The sequence below is a fragment of the Eptesicus fuscus genome, chromosome 6 (genome assembly GCF_027574615.1).
Source record: "Eptesicus fuscus isolate TK198812 chromosome 6, DD_ASM_mEF_20220401, whole genome shotgun sequence".
In the NCBI taxonomy this organism is placed as follows: Eukaryota; Metazoa; Chordata; class Mammalia; order Chiroptera; family Vespertilionidae; genus Eptesicus; species Eptesicus fuscus.
The window spans coordinates 69,477,211-69,504,830 of record NC_072478.1 but is presented as its reverse complement, the minus strand read 5'-3'; the positions used below and the strand labels follow the sequence as shown (position 1 = coordinate 69,504,830).

Below are 27,620 nucleotides of genomic sequence, written 5' to 3'. Positions count from 1 at the left end.
ACATATGTCCCCTTTTCCCCCCCATTGACCCTCTCCTGCCCATCCCCGGCCCCTTGCCCCAGTCTTTAAGCACCCTATTATCTGTGTCCAATTTATCCTTTTAAAGTTGTACATTTCACATTTTGATGAATGTGATATATACTGATGTAACCACTAGCACCAGTGAAGACCTGGAACATTTCTATCACCTTCAGTTCCTTCATGTCCCTTTGCAGTTAGCTGCTCTGCCATGCAACTGATATGCTTTCTGTCATATTATTTTATTACTAGGAGCCTGGTGCACAGATTTTTGCACATTTAAAGGATATTAATTAGAAGGTGGCTGGTGGAGCGTGACTGAGCAAGATGGGCTGGACACGCCCTGGAGCCAACCTCCTGCAGTCCCTCCCTGGCCAGCCACACCTGGGCGGCACCAGGGCTCAAAGAGCGTCTGTAGAGTGAGCGAGGTCCCTCAGGAAGATGGGGTCCCTCAGCCTGGCCTGCAGGGGTGGGCCAAAACCGGCAGTCCGACATCCTCTGAGGGGTCCTGGAGTATGAGAGGGCACTCTGCAAAGTTGTCATTGCTTGGCAGCTCCTGCATTGAGCATCTGCCCACTGGTGGTCATTGCGCATCATAGCTACCAGTTGGACAGTCGAAAGGTCCGACAGTCGCTTAGGCTTTTACATATGTAGATTATTTTTGTTGTTATAAATCCTCACCTGAGAATAGTTTTCCATTGATTTTTAGGGAGAGTAGAAGAGGGAGGGTAAGACAAAGAGAAACATCGATGTCTGAGAAACACATCAATTGGTTTCCTCCTGCATGAGCCCTGGTTCTGGGCCGGGGAGGAGCCTGCAACTAAGATACATGCCCTTGACTGGAATCGAACCTGGGACCCTTTGGTCCACATGCTGACACTCTGTCCACTGATCCACACTGGCTAGGGCATGCTTCCTGTTATTTTAGATTTATTTGTCTTAGGTCTACTTTGTGTGGAGTAAATATATATATTTTTTATCAGTTTTTTTTTTTATTGTTTAAAGTATTACATATAGTAGTACATATATCTCCTTTTTTTTTCCCCCATTGACCTTCCCCCAGCCTCCCCTACCCCCTGTCGCACGTCCTCATCCCCCCCCCCCCCCCCAGTGTCTTGTGTCCATTGGTTGTGCTTAAATGCATGCATACAAGTCCTTTGGGTGATCTCTTCCCCCCCTCCCCCCAACCCTCCCCAGCCTTCCTGCTGTAATTTGACAGTCTGTTCGGTGCTTTACTGCCTCTGTATCTAACTTTTTGTTCATCAGGTTATAATGTTCTTTATTTTCCATAAATGAGTGAGATCATGTGGTATTTTTCTTTCATTGCCTGGCTTATTTCACTTAACATAATGCTCTCCAGGTCCATCCATGCTGCTGCAAATGATAAGAATTCCTTCTGTTTTTTATAGCAGCGTAGTATTCCATTGTGTAGATGTACCACAGTTTTCTAATCCACTCATCTGCTGATGGGCATTTAGGCTGTTTCCAAATCTTAGCTATGGTGAATTGTGCTGCTATGAACATAGGGGTGCATATATCCTTTCTGATTGGTGTTTCTAGTTTCTTGGGATATATTCCTAGAAGTGGGATCACTGGGTCAAATGGGAGTTCCATTTTTAGTTTTTTGAGGAAACTCCATACTGTTCTCCACAGTGGCTGTACCAGTCTGCATTCCCCCCAACAGTGCATGAGGGTTCCTTTTTCTCCGCATCCTCGCCAGCACTTGTCGTTTGTTGATTTGTTGATGATAGGTGTGAGATGGTACCGCATTGTCGTTTTGATTTGCATCTCTCGGATAATTAGTGACTTTGAGCATGTTTTCATATGTCTCTTGGCCTTCCTTCTGTCTTCTTTTGAAAAGATTCTATTTAGGTCCGTTGCCCATTTTTTTTATTGAATCATTTATCTTCCTTTTATTAAGTTGTTTAAGTTCCCTGTAGATGTTGGAGATTAAACCTTTATCAGTGATAACATTTGCAAATATGTTCTCCCATACAGTGGGCTTTCTTGTTGTTTTGTTGATGGTTTCTTTTGCTGTACAAAAGCTTTTTATTTTGATGTAGTCCCATATGTTTATTTTCTCTTTAGTTTCCATTGCCCTAGGAGCGGTATCGGTGAAGAAATTGCTTTGGCATATGTCTGAGATTTCTCTGCCTGTGGATTCCTCTAGTATTTTTATGTTTAAGTCCTTTATCCATTTTGAGTTCATTTTTGTGTATGGTGTAAGTTGGTGGTCTAGTTTCATTTTATTGCATGTATCTGTCCAATTTTCTCAGCACCATTTATTGAAGAGACTGTCTTGACTCCATTGTATGTTCATGCCTCCTTTGTCAAATATTAATTGAGTTTAGTGGTTTGGGTTGATATCTGGGTTCTCTATTCTATTCCATTGATCTATATGTCTGTTTTTGTGCCAGAACCAGGCTGTTTTGTGAACAGTGGCTTTGTAATACAGCTTGAAATCTGGTATTGAGATCCCACCTACTTTGTTCTTCTTTCTCAGGATTGCTGTGGCTATTCGGGGTCTTTTTTTATTCTAGATGAATTTTTGGAGAATTCTTTCTAGGTCTGTGAAATATGCCGTTGGTATTTTGATGGGGAGTGCATTGAATCTATAGATTGCTTTGGGTAGTATGACATTTTAATGATGTTGATTCTACCAATCCATGAGCATGGTATGTTCTTCCATCTGTTTACGTCTTCCTCTATCTCTTTTTTCAGTGTCCTGTAGTTTTCCGCATATAGATCTTTTACCTCCTTAGTTAAGTTTATTCCTACGTATCTTAATTTTTTTGGTGCGATGGTAAATGGGATTGCTTTTTTAGTCTCTCTTTCTGTAAGTTCACTATTGGTGTATAGAAATGCCATAGATTTCTTGGTGTTAGTTTTGTATCCTGCAACATTGCCGAATTCATTTATTAAGTCTAATAGTTTTTTGATGGAGTGTTTTGGGTTTTTTTTATGTACAATATCATGTCATCTGCGAATAGGACAGTTTTACTTCTTCTTTTCCAATTTGGATGCCTTTTATTTCTTCTTCTTGTCTAATTGCAATTGCTAATACTTCCAGTACTATGTTGAATAGGAGTGGTGAGAGTGGACATCCCTGTCTTGTTCCTGTTCTTAGGGGAAATGGTTTTAGTTTTTGCCCATTCAGTATGATGTTGGCTGTGGGTTTATCATATATGGCTTTTATTATATTGAGGTATGATCCTTCTATTCCCACCTTGCTGAGAGTTTTTTAACAAGAAAGGGTGTTGGATTTTTTCAGATGCTTTTTCTGAATCAATTGATATGACTATGTGATTTTTATCTCTCAATTTGTTTATGTGATGTATCACGTTTATTGATTTGCGGATATTGTACCATCCTTGCATCCCTGGGATAAATCCTACTTGGTCATGGTGTATGATCTTTCTGATGTACTGCTGGATCCAATTTGCTAAAATTTTGTTAAGGATTTTGGCATCTATGTTCATGAGGGATATTGGCCTGTAATTCTCTCTCTCTTTTTTTTTTTAATTACTTTATTGATTAAGGTATCACATATTTGTCATCAACCCCCTCCCCCCGTTCCCTTCCCAATCCCCCCCACACGCAACCCCCCCCCCCCCTCCCCTGTTGTCCGTGATCATTGGTTAGGCTCATATGCAAGCACACAAGTCCTTTGGTTGATCTATCTCCCTTGTCCCCCTGTAATTCTCTTTCATTGTGTTGTCTTTATCTTGTTTTGGTATTAGGGTGATGCTGGCTTCATAGAATGAGCTTGGAAGTGTTCCTTCCTCTTGAACTGTTTGGAATAGTCTGAGGAGGATAGGTTTTAGTTCTTCCTTGAATGTTTGGTAAAACTCCCCTGTGAAGCCGTCTGTCCCCGGGCTTTTGTTTGCTGGAAGCTTTTTGATGACTGCTTCAATTTCTTCCATAGTTATTGGCCTATTGAGATGTTTAGATTCTTCCTGATTGAGTTTTGGAAGGTTGTATTTTTCTAGGAATATGTCCATTTCCTCTAGGTTGTCCAGTTTGTTGGAATAGAGTTGTTCATAGTATTTTTTAACAATCCTTTGTATTTCGGTGGCGTCTGTTGTTATTTCTCCTCTTTCATTTCTGATTTTGTTTATTTGGGTCCTCTTTCTTTGCTTCTTTGTGAGCCTGACTAGAGGTTCATCAATCTTGTTTATCCTTTCAAAGAACCAGCTCTTGGTTTTGTTGATCTTTTGTATTGTTTTTTTGGTCTCTATGTCATTTCTCTCCGCTCTGATCTTTATTATTTCCTTCCTTCTGTTTACACTGGGCTTTTCTTGTTGCTCTCTTTCTAATTCTTTGAGTTGTAGGGTTAGGTAATTTATTACCATTGTTTCTTGTTTTTTTGCAGTAGGCTTGTAGAGCTTTGAACTTCACTCTCAAGATGGCTTTCGCTGTGTCCCATAGATTTTGGATTGTTGTGTTTTCATTGTCGTTTGTTGCCATGATGTTTTTTATTTCTTCTTTTATCTCTCTGGTAACCCAGTCATTGTTTAATAGCATGCTATTTAGTCTCCATGTGTTTGATTTTTTTGGATTGTTTTTAATTGTAGTTGATTTCCAGTTTTATGCCACTGTGATCTGAGAAGATGCTTGATATGATTTCTATCTTCTTGAATTTGAAGAGACTTTGCCTGTGACCCAATATATGGTCTATCTTTGAAAATGACCCATGTGCACTTGAGAAGAATGTATATTCTGTGGCTTTGGTGTGAAATGTTCTGAAGATGTCAATTAATTCCATCTGGTCTAATGAGTCATTTAGGATTGATGTTTCTTTGCTGATTTTTTATTTAGAGGATTTGTCCAATAGTGATAGTGGTGTTTTAAAGTCCCCTACTATGATTGTATTGCTGTCAATCTCTCCCTTGATATCCTCCAGGAGTTTTTTTTTATGTATTTGTGTGCTCCTGTATTGGATGTGTATATGTTTACCAGAGTTATTTCTTCTTATTGGATTGCTCCCTTTAGTATTATGAAGTGGCCTTCCTTATCTCTTTTTATGTCCTTCACTTTGAGATCTAATTTGTCAGATATAAGTATTGCTACCCCAGCTTTTATTTCATTTCCATTCGCCTGAAAAACGTTTTTCCATTCCTTCACCATTAGTCTGTGTGCATCTTTTTTTCTTAGGTGGGTTTCTTGTAGACAGCAGATATATGGGTCATGTTTTCTTGTCCACTCAGCTACCCTATGTCATATATGTATATATTTTTTGTTTGTTTGTTTGTTTTATTTTGTTTTATTAATTTTTTACAGAGAGGAAGAGAGAGGGATAGAGAGTTAGAAACATCAATGAGAGAGAAACATCAATCAGCTGCCTTCTGCACACCCCCTACTGGGGATGTGCCCACAACCAAGGTACATGCCCTTGATCGGATCGAACCTGGGACCCTTCAGTCCATAGGCCGACACTGAGCCAAACCAGTCAGGGCAACCCTATGTCTTTTGATTGGGGCATTTAATCCATTTACATTTAGAGTTATTATTGATAGGTACTTGTTTGTCGCCATTTTTATTCTTTACCCTTGTGTTCCTTCTTCGCTTCCTATTTCTTTTTTTTTTACAGCAGACCCTTTAGCATTTTTTGGATTACTGGTTTGGTGGTAATAAACTCCCTTAGTCCTTTTTTGTCTGTGAAGCTCCTGATTTCACCTTCAGTTTTGATTGATAACCTTGCTGGGTACAGTATTCTTGGATTCAGAACCTTTCTTTGCATGACTTTGTATATTTCATTCCATTCCCTCTGGCCTGATGTGTTTCTGTTGAGAAATCATTCACTAGTCTGATGGGGGATCCTTTGTAGGTAACTTTCTGTCTCTCTCTGGCTGCTTTTAAGATTCTTACTTTGTCGTTGGTGTTTGCCAGTTTAATTCTAATTTGCCTTGGTGTCGGTCTTTTGGGATTCATTTTGCTTGGGACTCTGTCAGCTTTTTGGATTTGTGTGGGGTTTTTCTTCCCTATATCAGGGAAGTTTTCTGTCATTATTCTTCAAACAGGTTTTCTATTCCTTGCTAAGTTTCTTCTCCTTCTGGAAGCCCTGTTATGCAGATGTTGTTTTGTTTAGTGTTGTCCCAAAATTCCTTTAGGCTCTCCTCCTGCTTTTTAATTTTTTTTTCTAGTTGCTGCTCTACTTGGGTATTTTTTCCTACTTTGTCTTCTAGCTCACTGATGCGGTCCTCTGCTTCTTCTAGTCTACTCTTGATGCTTTCTATTGAGTTCTTTACAGCAGCAATGTCATTTTTCATTTCTTCTTGGTTCTTCTTCATTTCCTCTTTGTTCTTACACATATTGTCGAATTTGTCTTCCATTCTTTTCATTCACCTTATGACCATTTCTCTGAATTCTTTCTCTGACAGGTTGCTTGCCTCCATTTCGTTTACTTCCTTTTCTGGTGATGCCTGCTCTTCTTTCATATGCGGGCTGTTTCTTTGTCTCCCCATGATCTCTCTTCTCTGGGTGTCTGGTTATGTAGTTCTCTCTCTCCTGCAAGGCTGGTCTCCAGAGACCAAGAGCTGAGTAAAGCTCCTTACTTGCTTTCCAGTATATTAAACGTTTATACAGTGGCCTTAGCTGGGTTCAGCCCTGTATCCAGTCCAGATGGTGTCAACAATCATTACTCTCAAGGCTGCATCCTTGGAAATCAGGAAATATATTCTTATAGCGCACTCTGCCACTAATAAGCAGTTATGTGCTGTTAGGCCAGTACTTACTCAGGGCTGCCATTGCCCTGGGAAGCTCATTGAAATAGATGACTTATAGGTTTTCGTCCAACCTAGACATTACCAAGTCTGTGTGTTAGAAGTAAAACTAAATTAAATCTGTGTGGCTTGTCCTAGGTAGTACCATAAAATTCACAGTTGATGTATTTGTGTGTGTGTGTAAAACAAGTATGTATGGAGAACTCATAAAAATATTACAGCTTTAGACTATACTTGTTTTATAAACCTATAACACTGTTAACTTTGATGATTCCTTTTGAGTTTTAGTAACAAGTTATATTCTGTCCATTTAAACTTGCTACTTGCCCCTTTTAAATGCAAATCGTACTTAGATACTTATGATTAGTTTTCTAATTTGGAGAGACTTTAATTGGTGATGATTTTGTTTATCATTATAAAAATGTGAAATTTAACATATGATTTTAAAAAATACACTTATGATCAGAATTTTGTGTATTTAAATAGAATTAACTATTCCATCTTTTTCCATTTTAGTTAAGTTGTATTCCTGGCCCCTGTCCAGCTTCAAATGATTTGAAATACACCATGACTCGTTTAGCGGTAGATGGAGCTGATATTTATATTGTGGAGCATGGTTGTGCTACAAATATAAAGGTACATGTTTGTCTGTTTCTTGTCCAGTGTAGTTCTTTTTTCTTTTTACCAAACCAGACCTCTATTTCTTGAAATACAATGCACATTTATAATTTGCCATCTGACCAAATACTACAGAATTCTAGGAGATAGTTGTTTTCAACTCATTAATGGTCTCTTCCAGTATTACTTTTAAAAGGGATGCTTTTCTGCTATTTTACTCTAACTGAATTATTATAACACTAGAGGCCCAGTGCATGATTAAGTCATGCACGTGTAGGGTCCCCTAGGCCTAACCTGCCATCCAGGCCATATCTACTGCCCCGCAAAGCCTAGCATGCTCCGCGGACACTGCTAGCAGCCTGCTCCCCGCTTTTGATGGCAGGGGGTCCGCTGGTGCTGGAGTGGACACACAGCTCCCCGCTTTCAATCGCGGGGGAGCTGGCTGTCTGTCCGCTGGTGCACCAGGCCTTTTGAAAGCCTCCGGCACGGTGGTGGCTTTCGAAAGGCCTGGTGCCGGAGCGGACAGACAGCCAGTTCCCTGCTTTTGATGGTCCGCAGCAGGACGTGGGCTCGCTGCCCCAGAGGCCCCTTCTGTGCCGCAGCACAGCCATGGCGCAGACGCTGAGCTCGCGCCGCCGCTGGCGACGCGAGCTCAGTGTTCTGCCGGCCCAAACAGCCACCCTGGCCACCCCAAGTCCTGCCCCCTGCGCCTCCCGCTGGCCCAATCTTGGGTGTAGCGGAGTGATGGTAATTTACATATTACCCTTTTATTATGTAGGATTACTTTGTGGCAGAGATATAGACTAATAGTTTGCTTTTATGGCAGGGAAGTGAACTGGTAATATTTTTCAAAGATTGGATTTTGAATGCTTACAGGTTTTATACATTATGGTTCCTGCCTGGATCCAGAAAACATTTGTTTACCACCTCTGCTTTGTGCATTATTGTTTAAAATCAGCTTTGTTAAGATTTTATTACTTATTATTCTAGCTTTCTTTCTTCCTTCTCTTGTTTTTCTTTGGACTATGTTCTATGTTCCTTTTATCCTTTTCTTAAATTGAATGTTCTTATTCTATTACATTTACTTTTGCTATTGCTCTTTCCCCCTTTTTCCTTTCCTTTTCTTCTCTCTTATGCATCTTGAAATAATTACCTATTATGTGGTTTATTCTAAGTTGCTAAAAAATACAGAAACTAGAGTTTTGTTCCATTTTTTTTCATTCAACTTTAGATGGGGGCAATCCGGGTTGCAAACTGTAATCTCCACAACCAGTCGGTTGGGGAAGGGATAAGTGCAGCAATTCAGGACTTCCAAGTGAGACAGTACATCGAACAGCTGAATAATCCCAGAGCTGGGCTCCAGCCTGCAATTCTGCGGAGGGCCCACTGGCTAGAAGCTGGCTCGGCCACCTTAGGACTAATCACTGTTGATATTGCACTGGCAGCTGATCATCATTCTAAACATGAGGCACAGAGACATTTCTTAGAAACTCACGATGCCAGAACTAAGAGGTAAGTGAAATTTAAGATGAAAATTGCTAGATAATTACAGAGGAGTTTTACTGTTAGAAATGGAATCAGAGTATTTAAGTAAAGACCTAATATGATTGTGTCCCTACATGGTAACTCATTGACCTTCAACTTTGGGTGCCTTTGTGGATATTTGTTTCCAAGGAGTTTTGGGAGCATGTGTATCAATTTCTGATATAACCAGAAAAGTTATTGACCATGTAGGCCATTAGTTTATTAGTGTTTTCTGAAAAGTATGGTTTCTTTTTTAAAATAATATTTTTATTGGTTTCAGAGAGGGAGAGGGGGAGAAAGATAGAAACATCAATGATGAGAGAGAATCATTGATCGGCTGCCTCCTGCATGCCCACACTGGGGATTGAGCCTGCAAACTGGGCATGTGCCCTGACTGGAAATCAAACCGTACCTTCTGGTTCATAAGATGATACTCAACCACAGAGCTACACCTGGCCAGGCCATATTATCTCAGTTCTTAATACTTCATTTAGAGTACTATTACAAAATATTTGCAATTTTTTTCTCTAAAATAGAGCATTATTTTGATTTGATTAAGAAATAATTTTTTACTTGGCCCATATTTATAATATTTTGGGTGTATTAAATTTGCCAGGTGAAATAGGCTCTGAGATGCCCAAATCTATTAAACATAATCTATACTAATGGTTTTGTTCATTTTTTAGATTAAAGTTTAAAATTTTTAGTCCTTTTGAGAATATTTACTGTTTTTTTAAAACAGGATTTAAATTATTTTTATATTTGCTTCTTCTTAGCGCTTTGGTTTATTTTAATGTATGCTATATGTCTCTTATTATTCCTACTTATTTCCATCTCACCATGGTGAGACTATTGTTTGTTTGTTTAAAAATGGCAGAATGATTAAAAAGACATATCACAGTAAAAATGAACCTTTGTGTTTACCGTGTCTTTTACAAATATTAATAATTAACTTATGTGTAACTAATTACCTGCTAAAAAGTTTTTCTGTTCTTAATGAGTTTTTGTTCCATTGTTGTTTCTCATTTTTTTTTTTTTTTTTTTGGATTCTGTTCAGGCTGTGGTTTTTGTGGCCTGATGACACTCTGAGGAATAAGAGGTGCAGGCACAAGTGTGGCTGTCTCGGGGGCTGCAGATTCTTTGGTGGCACAGTGACTGGCCTAGATTTCTTCAGGCTTGAAGAGTTGACACCATCCAGTAGCTCTGCATTTTCAAGCACGAGTGCAGAGTCGGACATGTACTATGGACAGTCTCTGTTGCAGCCTGGGGAGTGGATTATTACCAAGGAAATTCCCAAAATGGTAGATGGTAATGAAATGTGCTGATCTTTTTCATCTTTATCCCTATGCCACCCGAGAGGAGTTCACTGTTACTGTGTTTAATTCCATTTTTTGAGCCGTCTCAGAGGTAGGATTTCATAGCCTGCCTTGTTTTGCAGGTGTTTTAACTAAAGCCAGATAAGATGTGAGTTTTTCAGCTTTATGCAAGGCAAATGTAGGTCCACTATTCATCCAGACTTATTCTAAATATTTCCTTTTATATCATCATTTTCCTGGAAGCCAGCTTCCAGAGATATACTTAGGATTAGTTATGTAAGTTATGTTATGTTTTAAATGGTTGTTTTACCAGTTCACTTCAGTAGGAAAACTTAGCAATAGTAGTAATATTTAGTAATATTTTTATGGTTGTTTTACCAGTTTACTTCAGTAGGAAAACTTAGCAATAGTAATATTTATACCATTGGCTCCCTGTTATCAATTATGTTGGCAAAATATTCTTATCTCTAAAATTAAACATGTCAAGAAGAGAAGTATGGTCTTTTCATAGAGTCTGTAGAATAACTGCAAATATATGCGTTTGGTATGAGCAGTGAATGGTGTATTCACTGGATATTAGATTTAGATTTATCTTGTATCTTTGCTCTAAAGACTTCAGAAATGGATTTTCCTCTGGGTTTCTTAGTTGTATGTTCCTACAATTAAGTGTAATAATTATTGCTTAAGTTTCTATGCTGTCAACAAATGAAATGTAGAAAAGTCTTGATATTTCACCAATAGTCTTTTTTCCTTTGTTCATTCAAAACCATTAACTTAGCACTGCCTTAGTGGAAAGAGCTGGACTATATATCTACATATGCCTAATTTCTGTTTAAGTGACTTTTCACTGAATAGTAAGATAGAAGTGTGTACACATTATTTTAAGGTTGTTTGACTTCAGCAGTTTGGCTTATAAAAGCAGATTATCTTATAAAATCAGCAAACACCAAAACTTCTTGACATGGAAAGGAAAGAAAGTTGCTAAGTACAATTTACCTTCAGTTAAATCGTCTTCTTGTACTATTATCTACTTACATTTGAATAATGTTTGTTTTTAAAGATTTACACAGGCATTTTCTCACTTAATCCCCAAACTATCATGTGAGTTGTATATCATCCCAGTTTATAGTGAATAAACTGAGTTTCATCACTGAGACTAAGGTGCATGAAGTCATATAGCCACGTACATGCCTGAGCAGAAGCTAGAATCAGCCCCTCCCCCATCACGTAACCTCATAGGGCTCTTATCACCGACCTGAGGATGTGTTCCAGATAAAACATGGTAACCAAAGGCAATCATGTACAATCCTAGATTGGATCCTATACTGGAGGGGACAGAATGCTCTAAAGGACCTTATTGGGTTAGTTGAGAAAATTAGAAAGCATGTGGTAGTAATCTCTATAAATACTAAATTGTTAAGTCAGTAACTATATGGGGGTTATGTATTATCCTTAGGAAATAAGCCCTTGAGTATCTAGGTTAAAAGACCACAATGTCTGCAAATTTCTCTCCAAGGGTTCAAGAAGTATTATGTATGTTATATGTAAATAGAGTAAATGGGGCAAAACGTTTAAAATAGAAAATTCCAAGTAAAAGATATATGGTGGTTTTGAGCTTATTCTTGAAAGTTTTCTGTAAGTTTGAAAATTTTCCAAAGCAAAGAAGACAAAAATTCACTGTCTTTGGATTCTGGATCCACACTTAGGTAGATACTTTGCTTTGTGAAATTATATACTTGTGCTTAAAATCATTATACTTAAAAACAAGAAATTGAATTAAGTTGCCATGTTATTCATAAATTGCTTTTGAAATTACTGTGTTCACATAACCTGCTTTTGTTGGTTGGTGTAGGTCATGTGAACAGCATGAAGAGGAAAGAATGGGAGAATAAATCAGGAGGAATGGAAGTGGAGAGGAAGACTCAGCACCTGAGCCTGCAGGTCCCCATGCGCTGTCACAGCTCGTCCTCGTCCTCAGATGACAACAGCAGCTCCAGCGCGGCCCAGCCTTTACTGGCTGCGGACAAGGAAAGCCCCTCTTCTGTGGCTGATGACCCTGTGCCTCAGAAGGAATTCCTGCATGGAATGAAAAGAGATGATGGCCCAGTGAGGTCAGTTACCAAGTAGATGCGGGAACCTGCTCACAATAGGATTATAATTGCTTCAAATTGTGACCAGAAAGACTTCTTTCCTCTTACCTCACCCACTGTAGAAAATGTTTTTCTCCTCTTGAACATGTTTTTAAATGTCCATTTGCTGTTATCTCTTTGGTTATAAAAGTAGAACATAAGTATTCATTATGTTCTAGGTATTAGGAAAATACAGAAAAGTATAATGACAATAAATATTTCTTGTCATTTGACCTCTCAGAGTGAACTCTTCTTAACCTTTGGGCATTATCCTAGACTGGTGAATATTTTTGTCCTCCTCTTTCTATAATGGTTGACTCCTCATTTCTTGAAACACACTTTCCTCTTGACTTGATGGCACATTTTAGGTTCTCCCCCTAACCCCTCAGCTAGTCCTTCAGGCTCTGTTTCCACATCTTCCATTTTTTCCTCCCTTCTTTTTCTTCCTCTTACAGTGGCATTTATGAATTGTTGCTATCCCTCAGAACTCTGTGCCCTTTTCCCCATTCTCTATACTGTCTCCCCATTTGGTCTCTCTAACTGTTTGGCTTCAATTATGATCTGTAGCTACCATGTTTAAACTCCAGGCAAGGCCTTTGTCTCTCTAAGCCCAGTTATCTTCTTGATATATCTGCTTGGATATTACACAGTGACCTCAAGCTTAGCCTATGGCCTTGTCCCTGTCATGGTCAACTTGCTTTGCTTCAGTAAATGGCACCTCTATATCAGTTGCAAAGTATTGGGGTTATTTGACTTTTCTCTCTCCAACTTCTCTCAGTTAATCAAAGGTCTCTGGTGCATTTTCTTGGACAAGCTTTTAAAGGATATGAAAAAAATAACACGACCTAATGAATAGATTAGTTTTCATGGATTATGGATAGATAATATTCATGGGTTTCTTTAAGTTTTATTGTTGTTTTTGTTTTAAGCTTCCTCATTTTGGGGAACTATATGGGATATGAACACATTGTATTGTTTTGATACTTTGTATGGCTAGTTTATTGTAAAATTTTGTAAAAGAAATGATTAAAATTACTAAAAGGATTTTATAAGTACTTTTCTTTATATTTAGAGTAAATGATATGATATATAATAAAGGGTAATAGCTTTGTTTTCTATTTTAGTGTTCCTACAGAAATTTCAGGAAATAGCCCCGTGTCTCCTAATAATCAGGATAAGTCAGTAGGTCAATCCCCTCTGCGGTCTCCCTTGAAACGACAAGCCTCTGTATGTTCCACCCGACTTGGAAGTACCAAGAGCCTGACTGCAGCTTTCTATGGGGACAAGCAGCCAGTCACAGTTGGAGTCCAGTTTAGTAGTGATGTCTCCCGAAGTGATGAGAATGTACTGGACTCACCAAAGCAGAGAAGAAGTTTCGGTTCCTTTCCATACACACCATCAGCGGACTCTAATTCATTCCATCAATATCGATCAATGGATTCCAGCATGTCAATGGCTGACAGTGAAGCCTACTTTTCTGCCGCTGAAGAATTTGAGCCCATTAGCAGTGACGAAGGCCCTGGGACCTATCCAGGTAGAAAAAAGAAGAAAAAGCAGACTCAGCAGATTGACTACAGTAGGGGTTCCATTTATCACAGTATCGAGGGACCACTCACTGGCCATGGAGAAAGCGTTCAGGATCCCCGAACTCTGCCATTCAAAACTCACCCTTCCCAGGCTTCATTCGTTTCTGCACTAGGTGGTGAAGATGATGTTATAGAACATCTGTATATTGTAGAGGGTGAAAAAACAGTAGAGAGCGAGCAGATCACTTCTCAGCAACCAGTGATGAGTTGCTATCAGACTTACCTTACTCAATTCCAGGTGGTTAATTGGTCAGTGAAGCACCCAACCCACAAGAGGACCTCCAAGTCCTCCCTGCATCGGCCCCTTGATCTGGATACACCAACCAGTGAAGAAAGTTCATCATCATGTGAACAGTTCTCTGTTCCAACTTTTAAGGTATAAATCAAATCATTGGTTTCTACACTGATATATTTATTTAGAAAAATGGATTTTGTAGATGTTTTCATAATTAGTCATTTTAGTTACCTTTCTGAAATTAAGGCTTCACGTATGATAGTAGGTCTCAGGGTTAGTGGTGGGAATTATAAAGTGAAGTATATAAAATTGAGGAATAGTTAGACTTGATAGTTACAATGTTAGTCAATAAATGTAATAGTTCCTATAATACTGTACTCTTAAGATTAGGATCAAATCTCTGTGAATCCGTATTTTCTGTGCTTAAAAATAAATTTTGAAATTGTTATTTGATAGTTGGTGTTCTAATCCATAACTGCTTCTCTGCCAATTCAGTTCCACTCACTTGAAATTTGATGTCTTATAATTTAGTATGACTGGCTATTGGCCACTTGGCCACTTCTGTAGTGTATTATTTAAATGGCTTTTTAAAGAAGAGTTAAAAATAAGTTAAAGTAAATGTAGTAACAATAGTCAATATGAAAACTATTTTATAAAATTATACATTTATAAGAGAACTAGAGGCCCAGTGCACGAATTCGTGCATGGGTGGGGTCCCTCAGCCTGGCTGGCAATCAAGGCCTATCAGGGGGCTGGCCGGCAAGGGGGAGGGACCACGGGAGGTTGGCTGTGGGAGCGCACTGACCACCAGGGGGCAGCTCCTGCGTTGAGTGTCTGCCCCTGGTGGTCAGTGCATATCATAACAACTGGTTGACCAGTCATTTTGGTTGATCTGGTCGTTTGGTTGTAACAGTCGCTTAGGATTTTACTTATGTAGATTTGTTATGGGTTTAGACCAAAATTAAGCATGTGAAATCTTATGGAACTGATTACATATACATATGCATTTATTTAAAGTGTTTTTAATGTATTCATTCTTAATTCATATATTATTTACCATCGTGTGCCCAACATTTGATGAAGGAAACTATGGAGCTTATAGTTTAGGGGACAGAGACACACAGTTAATAGATAAATGGATAAGTATATGATTTCAAATTGAGAAGTCTTATGAAGATAATCAAAGAATACTGGGATGGAGAATAATAGATTGTATTGACAAGACAATTAATACTTAAACTGAGGTAATATTTAAACTGAAACTTAAGGGATGAGGAATAGTTAAGGATGAGAAAACCTAGGGCCATTACATTAGGGCACAGGGATCAGCCTCGCTGAATTGCTAAGGAGGGAAAGAAGTTAGAGTGCTTGAGACCTGGAGAGGTAGCAGGGATCTGCTCCTGATGAGCTGGACACCTGAACAAGGTGACAGAACAGGTATCAGTAGTTAGAATTTTATTTCAGTTTCATTGAGAAACTTGCAAGAGCTCTAAGGAAATGTGATGTGATGTGATGTGTACTTTGTGGAACTGCTACTAAGTGGAACTGAATTGTCATTAAGCAAGAGAGGAAGTGGGGTGACCATTTACTTAGGAAACCGGCAGCAGTCTGTGCAAGAGATGACAGGTTTGGGCTTAGGTAATATTGGAAATATGATAATGGAGATGAATATCCTTACAGATATTGAGATATATGTATGTGTGTGCAATATATGTTGAAGGAAATGGAAACATTAGTAACAGTTAAAAAGTTTTGGTTTTAAGATTGTGCCCATTTCTCTTCTTGCCCAAGTTAAATTGCTCATGCTAAGATTTCAAAATGTTCTCTTTATTTCATATGAAAATATGTTGGTTTATGACTTTTCCAGTATAAAACTAAATGGTACTTGCTGTGCAGAATAGTACCTGAGAGATTAGAATTATTTTAGTATTTTCAATAAATCTTTTAGGTTTGATTAGGCAGTCAAATGTCTGGAGAAAATAAACCAAGTAATTCATATCTTTAGATCACTTTAAAAATAGAACATAGGAAGTAAGAAAGTTATTTTTCTCCATTAAATCTAAGTAAATAGCTACCATTTAAAGGAGTTCAGTTTGGTTGTTCAAGTGTATTGTTTATATTATTTGTCTTTCATTGATATTACAATCCAGCCTTTTCTATTATATAATGTTTCTATGGATTCTTTCCCACTTGAAAGTTGATTTTGCCAGGAAAAGACTCTAAAATTAGCTTAAAATTAAGCTCAATGTAAATGGTGCTCCAGAAGACAGAAAAGAAGCACTCGCAAGTGTTTTCTTTGTTGGATAGTTTTTTACTCTCACTGCTGAGTTCTACAGCCCTGCCCTGGCATTTGTCTGAATAAACTGAAAATGAAATTTCCAAATAAATATTTTCTATGATTTGTTCAATTTGTCTGTGAAATATTTATATCATATCTGTGAAAATCATATTAACAAGGTAATCTGGATATTCACAAATAATCGGTCTATAGCATAAAATTAGAGGATAATTAATATTAAAATTCTACTCTATAAGCAAAATTTTATATTTTAGGTTATCAAACAGGGGCTCACAGCTAATTCTTTACTAGACAGAGGAATGCAACTTTCGGGATCAACTTCAAAGTAAGTGAAAATTATATGCTTTTAAAGAGTAAAGTGCTTTTCTTGATTATAATATACATAAAGTTTATTCTAAAGAATAACCATTCTTTAATTGACTATAGACTTTATTTTATGAATAAATTACCACAAATAATTCAGCTGTTTGTCTGTGATGGCTTTGCCTACATTATAAGCAGTCAGTGGCATTTCTTTTAGCATACTATGCAAGCCATCACTGGCATAACAAGACTGGAAACTAGTAAGAATTCAGAACTGAAGTTTTCATGTTTGGAAAAGCTCCATCAAGTAAATATAATACAGTTCTCCCCCTACCCCCCCACTTGATATATTAACCATCTTTGATCAGTTTTTACTTTAGTACCTCATTTGTTCTGTCTTTGAAAAGTATTTGGGAGATGAAATGTCTAGTCCAGTTCCATGAAATTTTCAGTTGAAATAAATGTAGGTTTAAGCAATCACTCATCTTAAGGAAGCTCCAACTCCTGCTATTTTTCATGGTCTTTGTAATATGTACTTTGCTGGTTACATTGTACAGAACACCATATACTCCTTTGGAAAAGAGAGCCGTTGATAGCACAGATGATGAAACAGTAAAGGAAGAGTGGACCCTGGATCAGCCCATCTCTCAGACCAGGACAACAGCCATAGTTGAGGTCAAAGGAACTATTGACATTGTTCTAACTCCCCTGGTGGCTGAAGCTTTAGACAGGTATTGAATTTGTCTAAAACTATAACTATTATTTGATAAAATGACAAATGTATGTTATATTATGATTAGTATATGTGATATTCTATATGATAAAACCCTAACATGCAAATCGACCGAACAGTGGAACAACCAGCAGAAAGACTGCTCACTATGATGCACACTGCCCCCTGAGAGAGAAGCAACCAGCGGTGGCAATCGGGGGGCGGGGCGGGGACAGCAGGCAGGCAGTACCAGGCCGCCAGCCAAGGTGGGTGCCAGCGGGGGCCCCCCTGATCGCCCTGCCTGCCAGTCGCCCCATAGATGGCCCTGATCGCCAGCCAGGCCTAGGGACCCTACCCTATATATTGGGAACAGTCTCTTAGATTTAAAAATTAAAACCTGGCAAGGCTACTCTAACACTGAAAAAATAGGATGATGCAGTGATGACATTCATGGACTCTGGCTTGCACATTTTATGGTTAGCCCTGATTCTGACACTTATAACTGTGTGACAAAGCCAATTGCTTAACTTCTCTCTGCTTCATTTTTTCCACCCATAAGATGGGAAAAATGGTACTACTGTCTCAGAAGAATCATCTTATGTACTACTTTTTATAATCAGGGCAAAAATGTAGCTGCCCGTACAACAGCAAGATGCCTTTCACCTGTATGAAAAATATGGTCACTGGTGCATGTAGCATCCCAGATTGCGAGAGGGATGTCCGACTGCCAGTTTGGGCCCGACATCCCCCTAGGGGTCCCGATTGCAAGAGGGCGCAGGCCGGGCTGAGGGGTCCCCTCCTCCCCCATGCATGAATTTCGTGCACCGGGCCTCTAGTATGTTCATAAAGAAGAATGTTGATGATGGCTATTTGATTGAACAAAAATGAAGATATGTTTAAAAATGTCTGTGTTTCACTTAGTTATCATTTGTTACCGTACTTTCCGGCGTTTAAGACGACCTTTTAACCCAGGAAAATCTTCTCAAAAGTCGGGGGTCTTATACGCCGGAAAATACGGTAACCCACCCATCATTTGGCAATAACTCACTTTAATTCTAAATTGTAAATACCGTATTTTCCGGAGTATAAGACCCCTGACTTTTGAGAATATTTTACTGGGTTAAAAGGTCATCTTATATGCCGGAAAGTACGGTACTTTTCAGTTCAAATAATTATATTGTAGTATTATAAGAATTACTAGAGACCCGGTACATGAAAATTCCTGCACTGGAGGGGTGTCCCTCAGCCCAGCCTGCCCCCTCTCACAGTCTGGGAGCCCTCAGGGGCGGGAGGCAACCTGGCGATCAGGGGAAGGTGATGCTCCATCACAGCTCTGCTGCTGCCACTGCCCGCAGTGCAAATCTCAGCCAGCCCTGGTTACCTGAGCCTCAGGTGGCCCTGGGAAGCTAGGGGGCTGAGAGGACTGGGGGACTCTGGAGGCAGGGGTTGAGGGGACTGGGCGCCACCATCTTGTGGCTGTTGGCGCTGCCATCTTTGAGAGCAGGGCAATCAGTTAGCATATTCTCTCCTTATTGGGTGTGGGTGCCGCCATCTTTGAGGGTGGGGCCAGTCAATTAGCATATTCCCTCCTTATTGGCTGTGGGTGCTGCCATCTTTGCGATGGTGTGAGGGTCAATTAGCATATTCCCTCTTTATTAGATAGAATATTGCATTATAGTTTTCTTTTTTTTTTGCTTTTGGGCTGATGAGCATAAAATGATCAAATACCCAGTAACTAATTATTATGTTTGATATTATTACTACTATCTAGTTTATTTAGGGAGACAAAATGAACATGAGTAAACTCTAAAATATAATGTAATGGAACAGATTCAGTAAACTAAAGTTTCTTGTTTTCTGTTTCTTCTCCTGCAGATATATCGAAGCGATGGTTCATTATGCTCACACCCGCCATCCAGCTGCAATTGTGGATGACCTTCATGCCAAGGTCCTCAGGGAAGCTATGCAAAATAGCAGGACTACCTTCTCAGAAAATGTAAGAATATTTTATCCATTAAAGTATGGCAAACTGAATATTCTTCATGTGCACATAATATCCAAACTTGAGAAAATGGAATGTATTAAAATTTTGTTAGTCATTTAAATTGGAACACATGGACATTTCTAAACAGTCTTTATATGTCAGTGGCTCCATAAGGGATTAAATAGTAGTCAACTATTTATTAAAATGTGGCTTTATTTTTTCTTTTATTTCAGAAAGTAGCTTAATTTCAGGCCTTCCCTAAAGAGTGTTGGTCCCAAGTGAACAAGTGCTCTCTAGGACTGGTACATTTGTTTTCTAAGAAAGCAAGCTGCAGCCGAAACCCGTTTGGCTCACTGGATAGAGCGTTGGCCTGTGGACTCAAGGGTCCCAGGTTCGATTCCGGTCAAGGGCATGTACCTTGGTTGCGGGCACATCTCCAGTAGGGGGTGTGGAAGAGGCAGCTGATCGATGTTTCTCTCTCATCGATGTTTCTAACTCTCTATCCCTCTCTCTTCCTCTCTGTAAAAAATCAATAAAATATATTAAAAAAAAAAAAAAAGAGAAAGAAAGCTGTATATTATTTTGACTTTCCTCTCTGATTAGATAACTTGTCTCCTAATATTTTTGACATTATTTTTGTTCACCTCAATGAGTCAAGTCACTGCCCTCTGGTGTGTAGTATTCCATTTATGCCATGGTCCAAGCACGAAGCCATTTCTTAATAGTCACTTCCTGATGCTCTTCTGGTGACTCTCTGCTTCACTTTCAAATTTATCTGGGTCATATTTGGACCAGGGCCCAGAGGCAAAGTGCAAGTGAGGCTGATTGTTTTTAGTGATCCACTTATTCAAAATATATTGGTAGTTAGAGTAGAGTAGTACAGATCAAAAGAAACTTGAAAATTTTCTCAGCCAACAAGAAGTCAGTTATAAGAAACCAAATCTGCCTTCAAGTAAGTAGAATTTAGCAATCATAAAAAATACCCATTGCCCTGGCCGGTGTGGCTCAGTGGATAGCGTCGGCCTGCGGACTGAGGGTCCCAGGTTTGATTCCGGTCAAGGGCATCTTGGTTGCGGGCACATCCCCAGTGGGGGGTGTGCAGGAGGCAGCTATCGATGTTTCTCTCTCATCGATGTTTCTAATTCTATCCCTCTCCCTTCCTCTCTGTAAAAAATCAATAAAATATAATTCATAAAAAATACCCATTATTATTATCACCATTTTTCTGTTTCTCTGTAGGCTGATTTTACTTGAGTATGTATCACTTCTCTCAGCCCTGAAGCTGCCAACCTGTTTTGGACTTTAAGACTACTAGGGGTGCTAACCCAATGGCAGCTGGCATACTCATGGGCATAAAGGAGCAGAGAGAATGAGCAGGTCGCTGTTGCAGATGATGTGGAAATTATGAAATGTTTGTGAAATAATAATTTTACTTGCACTCATTTTAGTTATCTTCCAAACAAGATGTTAGAGGAACAAAAACTGAGCACACTATTATAGGAACGACTAACCAAGGACAAACACAGACAGATCTTATCATGAAGCAAGATAATGTGACAATTAAAGGTCTTCAGGCTAATATCAGCATACCAAAGGTAACAATTTAGTATTTAAAAAATTTTTCCTGAAAGAGGAGGACATTTTGTTAGTTTTACTCTTCGTATTTACTAAATTGAATGGTGGTGGAATATCAAAAACATGTATTTTATTCCCTTGATGATTGAATGTAAAAATTAATGTGATGTAAATCAGTTTACTTAAATAGAATATTGGGCAAGTTATACTAAAATATTCCAAATTCATCCAGTAAAAATTTAATTATGATTATGAGATTCTATATTTATAAGCTTTGTCTTCATAACTCTCAGACACTTAGATACCCTATTCCTAAGAGTAGTTTTGCCATTTTTTTGTGTATCTTATATGTTTGAAAATTTTTACTTTTCAATGACATTTATGCCATTTTCTTTGTTAGGTAAACTTATGTTTGTTACAAGCCTCAGTGGAAGAATCTCCAAGTATAGCTTCCAGTAGAAGCATGACTCACATGTCCCTGGTTGCATTGTGTTTTGACAGAATTGCTACACAAGTTCGTATGAACAGGTAAGAAAGATTTCATTAATTTGAGCCATGACTATCTCACTCCTTGATGGAAAAGCAAGCCTTAATCATCTTCTTAATACATTTCTGGAAATTCTGATGTTAAAACTCAAAACTGATATTGGAATTTCAAATCTCATTTTGTAGGTATTTGAAAGTTTGTACTGTTTTTATTTATACTATATTTTAGTAAACACTGAACAATTTGTTATGAATATTGGTTTAATTAAAGCAGTGGAATGTTCTGGTTTTTCTAAAATATATTATTTATTGATTTCAGAGAGAGAAAGAGAAAGGGAGAGAGGGCTAGAAATATCAATGATGAGAGAGAATCTTTGGTAGACTGCCTCCTCCACGCCCCCTACTGGGGATCAAACCCACAACCTGGGCATGTGCCCTGACCGGCAACCGAACCATGACCTCCTGGTTCATAGGTTGATGCTCAATCACTGAGCCATACCAACCAGACTGGAATGGTTTTTTTAAGCCACTTATTAGTTAAATGTTGTTCCTGAACTGTTTAAATGTTGTTTAAATGTTAATCATATTCTCTTTCTTTTCTGTGAAGAGGTGTGGTTGAAGAGATTTCAAACAACACTGAACCTGGTCGGACATCACAGTTTGATAGGTATGTCCACGCCTCTAAAATGCAGCCACAGTCGTCTGGATCTCTCAGATCAAACACCGGAGCAGAAAAAGGCAAAGAAATTGCTGCCAAGTTAAACATTCATCGAGTTCATGGGCAACTCAGGGGTCTTGATACAAAAGGTAGGATTTTACAACAAATATTTTTTCTGTGTCATATATAAAATATAAGAGGATTTTTCAAAAGAAAAACATTTTTTTCCTTTGAATATTGCTACAATTTTAGTAGTTTAAAAGAAAAGTATTTCTGCAATATATTAAACACAGAGTATTTATTCCTTATTCACATTCTATGCAGAACAGAAGGTAAACTTTGGTAGGGAAGTAAGTGATATGGCCCCAAATTAGGAACCCATCTGATTTCTTCATTATGTCTGCTGCTCATTAGAGAGTCTGGTCTTTATAGTCTTTCTTACTTTTTAAAATTGTTCTGTTGGCACAACTTTGTTTGTGCCGTGCCAGCACAGCCAAGGGTTCGGTGAGCCTGAGGCAGGGCAGTGAAGGATTAAAGAAAAGACAGACAAGAGAATACAGCTGGGGCTCGGCGGATCTCCCATGCCTGTTTACAATGTTCTTGTGAGTTTCACCTTATTTTGGCAGCACTTGCTGCACCTCCCACAGCCCGTTAGCTACCTAGGAAGGAACTAGGGAGGGCGATAAGGTTAAGCTTAATTAAGCTAAGAGGGTTCTGCCCTCCAAACTGGGACTTGTTTGTGGCCCTGCCACAGGTCAGTCCGAGGCTTAACCCTAGAGCTTCTCCCTACATCTCCCCCTTTTTTGTTTTTAAGTTACTACAGTAAAACTTAAACATCAAGAACAAAGCTCTATTAAAACAATAATAAAACAATACCAATGCAAAACAGCAATAAGAGAGAAATCAGACTACTGACATGTTAACATTTTTAACTACAAAACAAAAGTTTCTTTTGCTGCTGGTGTATATTTACTCAGAGTCCTCGGATTTGGCTGCGCAAGACTTTACAGAAGACTGGCAGCTAACCAATGCTAGCAGAGCCAGAAACATGGTTGAGGGAGTAGCTTCCACTTCTTGCTTTTCTACTATCTGCTGGGCTTCAGTTGTTAACTTCTTCAGCTGAACCCATATTGGCACCTCGGCCCCTTGTATAGCCTTCATTTTCTTCTTCTTCATTGCTGTCATCGGGGCAACTCTACGTCTTTTGAACGAAGGGACAAGGAGCTTCTCTGGGTCCATTGTGGTGATGCACGTAATGCTCTGGCACCCAAATTGGCTGTGCTGGTCCTTCTGAAAAGCGACAAAACACAACCTCTTCCCCACATCATTACTGGATCTGGTAAAACTCTTGTCTGGTTTGTGCATCTTTCCACCGGGCTAACTCAGCAGAGGCTATTGCACTGGAGGTCTAATGCCTTTTGGCTGCTGTACAACCCTCTGCATTGTAATTCAAAAAATTTAACGCATAACATCCTTCTCCCCCTCCCACCCCCTAACTGTTCCTCTCTAAAATTAGTCCCATAAGACAGATAAAATATAAATGTAAAATATAGTATTTTCATGATGGAATATTTTATAGCTATTGAAACGATAATTTTAACAATAATAATTTTTAATGACTTGAGGAAATTATCATAGTTACTGTTACATGAAAATTGGGAACAAAGCAGGATTTGTAAAATGATCTCTAAATAGCTAGAAGGAAACTTACTCCAAATGTAATAAGCCAGTCATCTCTGGATGATAAATTTACCAGTGTTTTTTTAAAATATTTTTATGTTTTTCTGTATTCATTAACTATAATCAGAGAAATTTTAAAAAGTAAGGTAAGAAGTAAGAAAAAAATGCCAGGAACTTGGGATATTCATTTCTATATTGCATATTGTAAGCAGTGAAATATTGCAATGACTGTGATGAATTGTAGTTATATAGAATATGTTAGCATAAAGCCATTTTTTAGTGAATCTGTTATTGTATTAGAAAATAATGTTTTTTCTAAAGCTGGATAATTAAAATAAATTTTAAATAAAATGATGAGAAAGTATGTAAAAATAGTTTATTATGAAGCTGAATTATGCAGAAGCTTTTTAGCTTTATATTTTTAGAGTACAATGTAATCTTTCAGAGATGAATCCATTCTGCCTTTGGGCAATTATTTGTTAATTCTAGAATCATCTTTCCTCCCCTTACCCAATGTGATTCTGGCAATTGGTAAGCAGTACGAAGTTAGGCAGCATTATTTTTGAGTTGATTGGTTCATTTGTTTACTTTTCTTTTTGACTAAGATATCTTTTGAATGTAACCACTGTGCCAAATGTTTACATTGTTTGTTTTAAAAAATATATAAGGGGGTGGAAAAAAAATGGCGACGGAATAGAGTTGGGTTTGGAGTCTGTTCCTGGGGCGGAGAGTCGGAGCAGCAGAGGCTCGCAGAGGGAGTGTATGTGGGCAAGCCAAGGGACAGCTAAACTCCAGGAGAAGGCGGGGGAGTGCTGGGCAGTGTTCCTCTGACCGCGCAGCACCCACAGGGGCTGGGTCCCCTCCTGGAGCTGCGGGCTCGCCGGGCGCCTCGCCATCTTGCAAGGAAAGGAGGATTTTAGGGGAAACCTGACTTTCCGCGACAACTGCAAACACTGAGCTGCTGGGAGCACCAGACCACCGGTCCCCTATCAGCGCAAACATTTGGATTCAAAGGAACTCTTCACTGCACCACGGAAAGTGCCTTGTCTGTTGTGCCTGGTTGTGTTGTATTTTATACCTTTAAATCAACGCCAGAGAGAGAAATCTATATAACCAGACATCCGGAGAAGAGAGACCATGGGGAGACAAAGAAACAGCCCCCACAGGAAAGAGAAGCAGGCATCACCAGAAAAGGAAGTAAACGATTTAGAGGCAAACAACCTATCAGAGAAAGAATTCAGAGAAATGGTCATAAAGTGGCTGAAAAGGATGGAAGACAAATTCGACAATATGAGTAAGAACCAAGAAGAAATGAAGAAGAACCAAGAAGAAATGAAAAGTGACATCGCTGCTGTAAAGAACTCAATAGAAAGCATCAAGAGTAGACTAGATGAAGCAGAGGACCGCATAAGTGAGCTAGAAGACAAGATGGAAAAAAATACCCAATTACAACAGCTTCTAGAAACAAAAATTAGAAAGATTGAGGAGAGCGTAAGGGAACTTCGGGACAATACAAAACAAAACAACATCAGGATAATAGGGGTACCAGAAGGAAAGGAAACTGAGCAAGGAATAGAAAACCTGTTTGAAGAAATAATAACAGAAAACTTCCCTGATATAGGGAAGAAAAAACCCACACAAATCCAAGAAGCTCACAGAGTTCCAAGCAAAATGAACCCCAAAAGACCGACGCCAAGGCACATTATAGTTAAGTTGGCAAACACCAACGACAAAGTAAGAATCTTAAAAGCGGCCAGAGAGAGACAGACAGTTACATACAAAGGAACCCCCATCAGACTAGCAACTGATTTCTCAACAGAAACTCATCAGGCCAGAAGGGAATGGAATGAAATATACCAAGTCATGCAAAGGAAGGGTCTAAATCCAAGAATACTGTACCCAGCAAGGCTATCAATCAAAATTGAAGGTGAAATCAGGAGCTTCAGAGACAAAAAAGGACTAAGGGAGTTTATCACCACCAAACCAGCAATGAAAGAAATGCTAAAGGGTCTGCTGTAAAAAAAAGAAAGAAATAGGAAGCAAAGAAGGTACACAGGGGTATAGAATAAAAATGGCGTCAAATAAGTACCTATCAATAATAACTTTAAATGTAAATGGATTGAATGCCCCAATCAAAAGACACAGGGTAACAGACTGGATAAGAAAACAAAACCCAGCTATCTGCTGTCTACAGGAAACCCACCTCAAAAAAAAGGATGCATACAGACTGAGAGTAAAGGGATGGAAAAAGGTTTTCCAGGCAAATGGAAATGAAAAAAAAGCTGGGGTTGCAATACTTATATCTGACAAATTAGATCTCAAAGTGAAGGACATAACAAGAGATAATGAAGGCCACTTCATAATACTAAAGGGAGAAATCCAACAAGAAGAAATAACTCTGGTAAACATATATGCACCCAATACAGGAGCACCAAGATACATTAAAAAACTCCTGGAAGATATCAAAGGAGAGATTGACAGTAATACAAACATAGTAGGAGACTTCAATACCCCACTATCACCATTGGACAAATCCTCTAAACAAAAAATCAGCAAAGAAACATCAATCCTAAATGACTCACTAGAACAGATGGAATTAATCGACATCTTCAGAACATTTCACCCCAAAGCCACAGAATATACATTCTTCTCAAGTGCACATGGGTCATTTTCAAAGATAGACCATATGTTAGGACATAGGCAAAGTCTCTCCAAATTCAAGAAGATAGAAATCATATCAAGTATCTTCTCAGATCACAGTGGCATAAAACTGGAAATCAACTACAATAAAAACAACCCAAAGAAATCAAACACTTGGAGACTAAACAGCATGCTATTAAACCATGACTGGGTTACCAAAGACATCAAGGAAGAAATAAAAAACATCATGGCAACAAACGACAATGAAAACACCACAATCCAAAATCTATGGGACACAGCGAAAGCAGTCCTGAGAGGGAAGTTCATAGCTCTACAAGCCTACTTCAAAAAACAAGAAACAATGGTAATAAATTACCTAACCCAACAACTCAAAGAGTTAGAGAGAGAGCAACAAGATAAGCCCAGTGTAAGCAGAAGGAAAGAAATAATAAAGATCAGAGCGGAGATAAACGACATAGAGACCAAAGAAACAATACAAAAGATCAACAAAACCAAGAGCTGGTTCTTTGAAAGGATAAACAAGATTGATGGACCTCTAGCCAGGCTCACCAAGAAGCAAAGAGAGAGGACCCAAATAAACAAAATCAGAAATGAAAGAGGTGAAATAACAACAGACCCCGACGAAATACAAAGGATTGTTACAAAATACTACGAACAACTCTATTCCAACAAACTGGACAACCTAGAGGAAATCGACATATTCCTAGAAAAATACAACCTTCCAAAACTCAATCAGGAAGATTCTAAACAGCTCAACATGCCAGTAACTATGGAAGAAATTGAAGCAGTCATCAAAAAGCTTCCGGCAAACAAAAGCCCGGGGCCAGATGGCTTCACAGGAGAGTTTTATCAAACTTTCAAGGAAGAACTAAAGCCTATCCTCCTCAGACTATTCCAAAAAATTCAAGAGGAAGGAACACTTCCAGGCTCCTTCTATGAAGCCAGCATCACCCTAATACCAAAACCAGATAAAGACAACTCAATGAAAGAGAATTACAGGCCAATATCCCTCATGAACATTGATGCCAAAATCCTCAACAAAATTCTAGCAAATCGGCTCCAGCAGTACATCAGAAAGATCATACACCATGACCAAGTAGGATTTATTCCAGGA

At 38.8% G+C, this 27,620-nt stretch overlaps 1 protein-coding gene across 1 annotated transcript in view; it reads left to right on the top strand.

Moving 5' to 3' along the window:
• Positions 1-27,620, top strand: part of BLTP1 (bridge-like lipid transfer protein family member 1) — a 179,832-nt gene that overhangs the window by 60,116 nt on the left and 92,096 nt on the right. Inside the window, exons 25-35 of the mRNA XM_054717761.1 lie at positions 7,257-7,376; positions 8,590-8,870; positions 9,940-10,190; positions 12,051-12,309; positions 13,452-14,289; positions 16,702-16,772; positions 17,308-17,481; positions 19,338-19,458; positions 20,895-21,041; positions 21,422-21,549; positions 22,115-22,314. Of these exons, the coding sequence (XP_054573736.1) occupies positions 7,257-7,376; positions 8,590-8,870; positions 9,940-10,190; positions 12,051-12,309; positions 13,452-14,289; positions 16,702-16,772; positions 17,308-17,481; positions 19,338-19,458; positions 20,895-21,041; positions 21,422-21,549; positions 22,115-22,314 (2,590 nt within the window). The remainder of the gene's footprint in view (positions 1-7,256; positions 7,377-8,589; positions 8,871-9,939; positions 10,191-12,050; positions 12,310-13,451; positions 14,290-16,701; positions 16,773-17,307; positions 17,482-19,337; positions 19,459-20,894; positions 21,042-21,421; positions 21,550-22,114; positions 22,315-27,620) is intronic.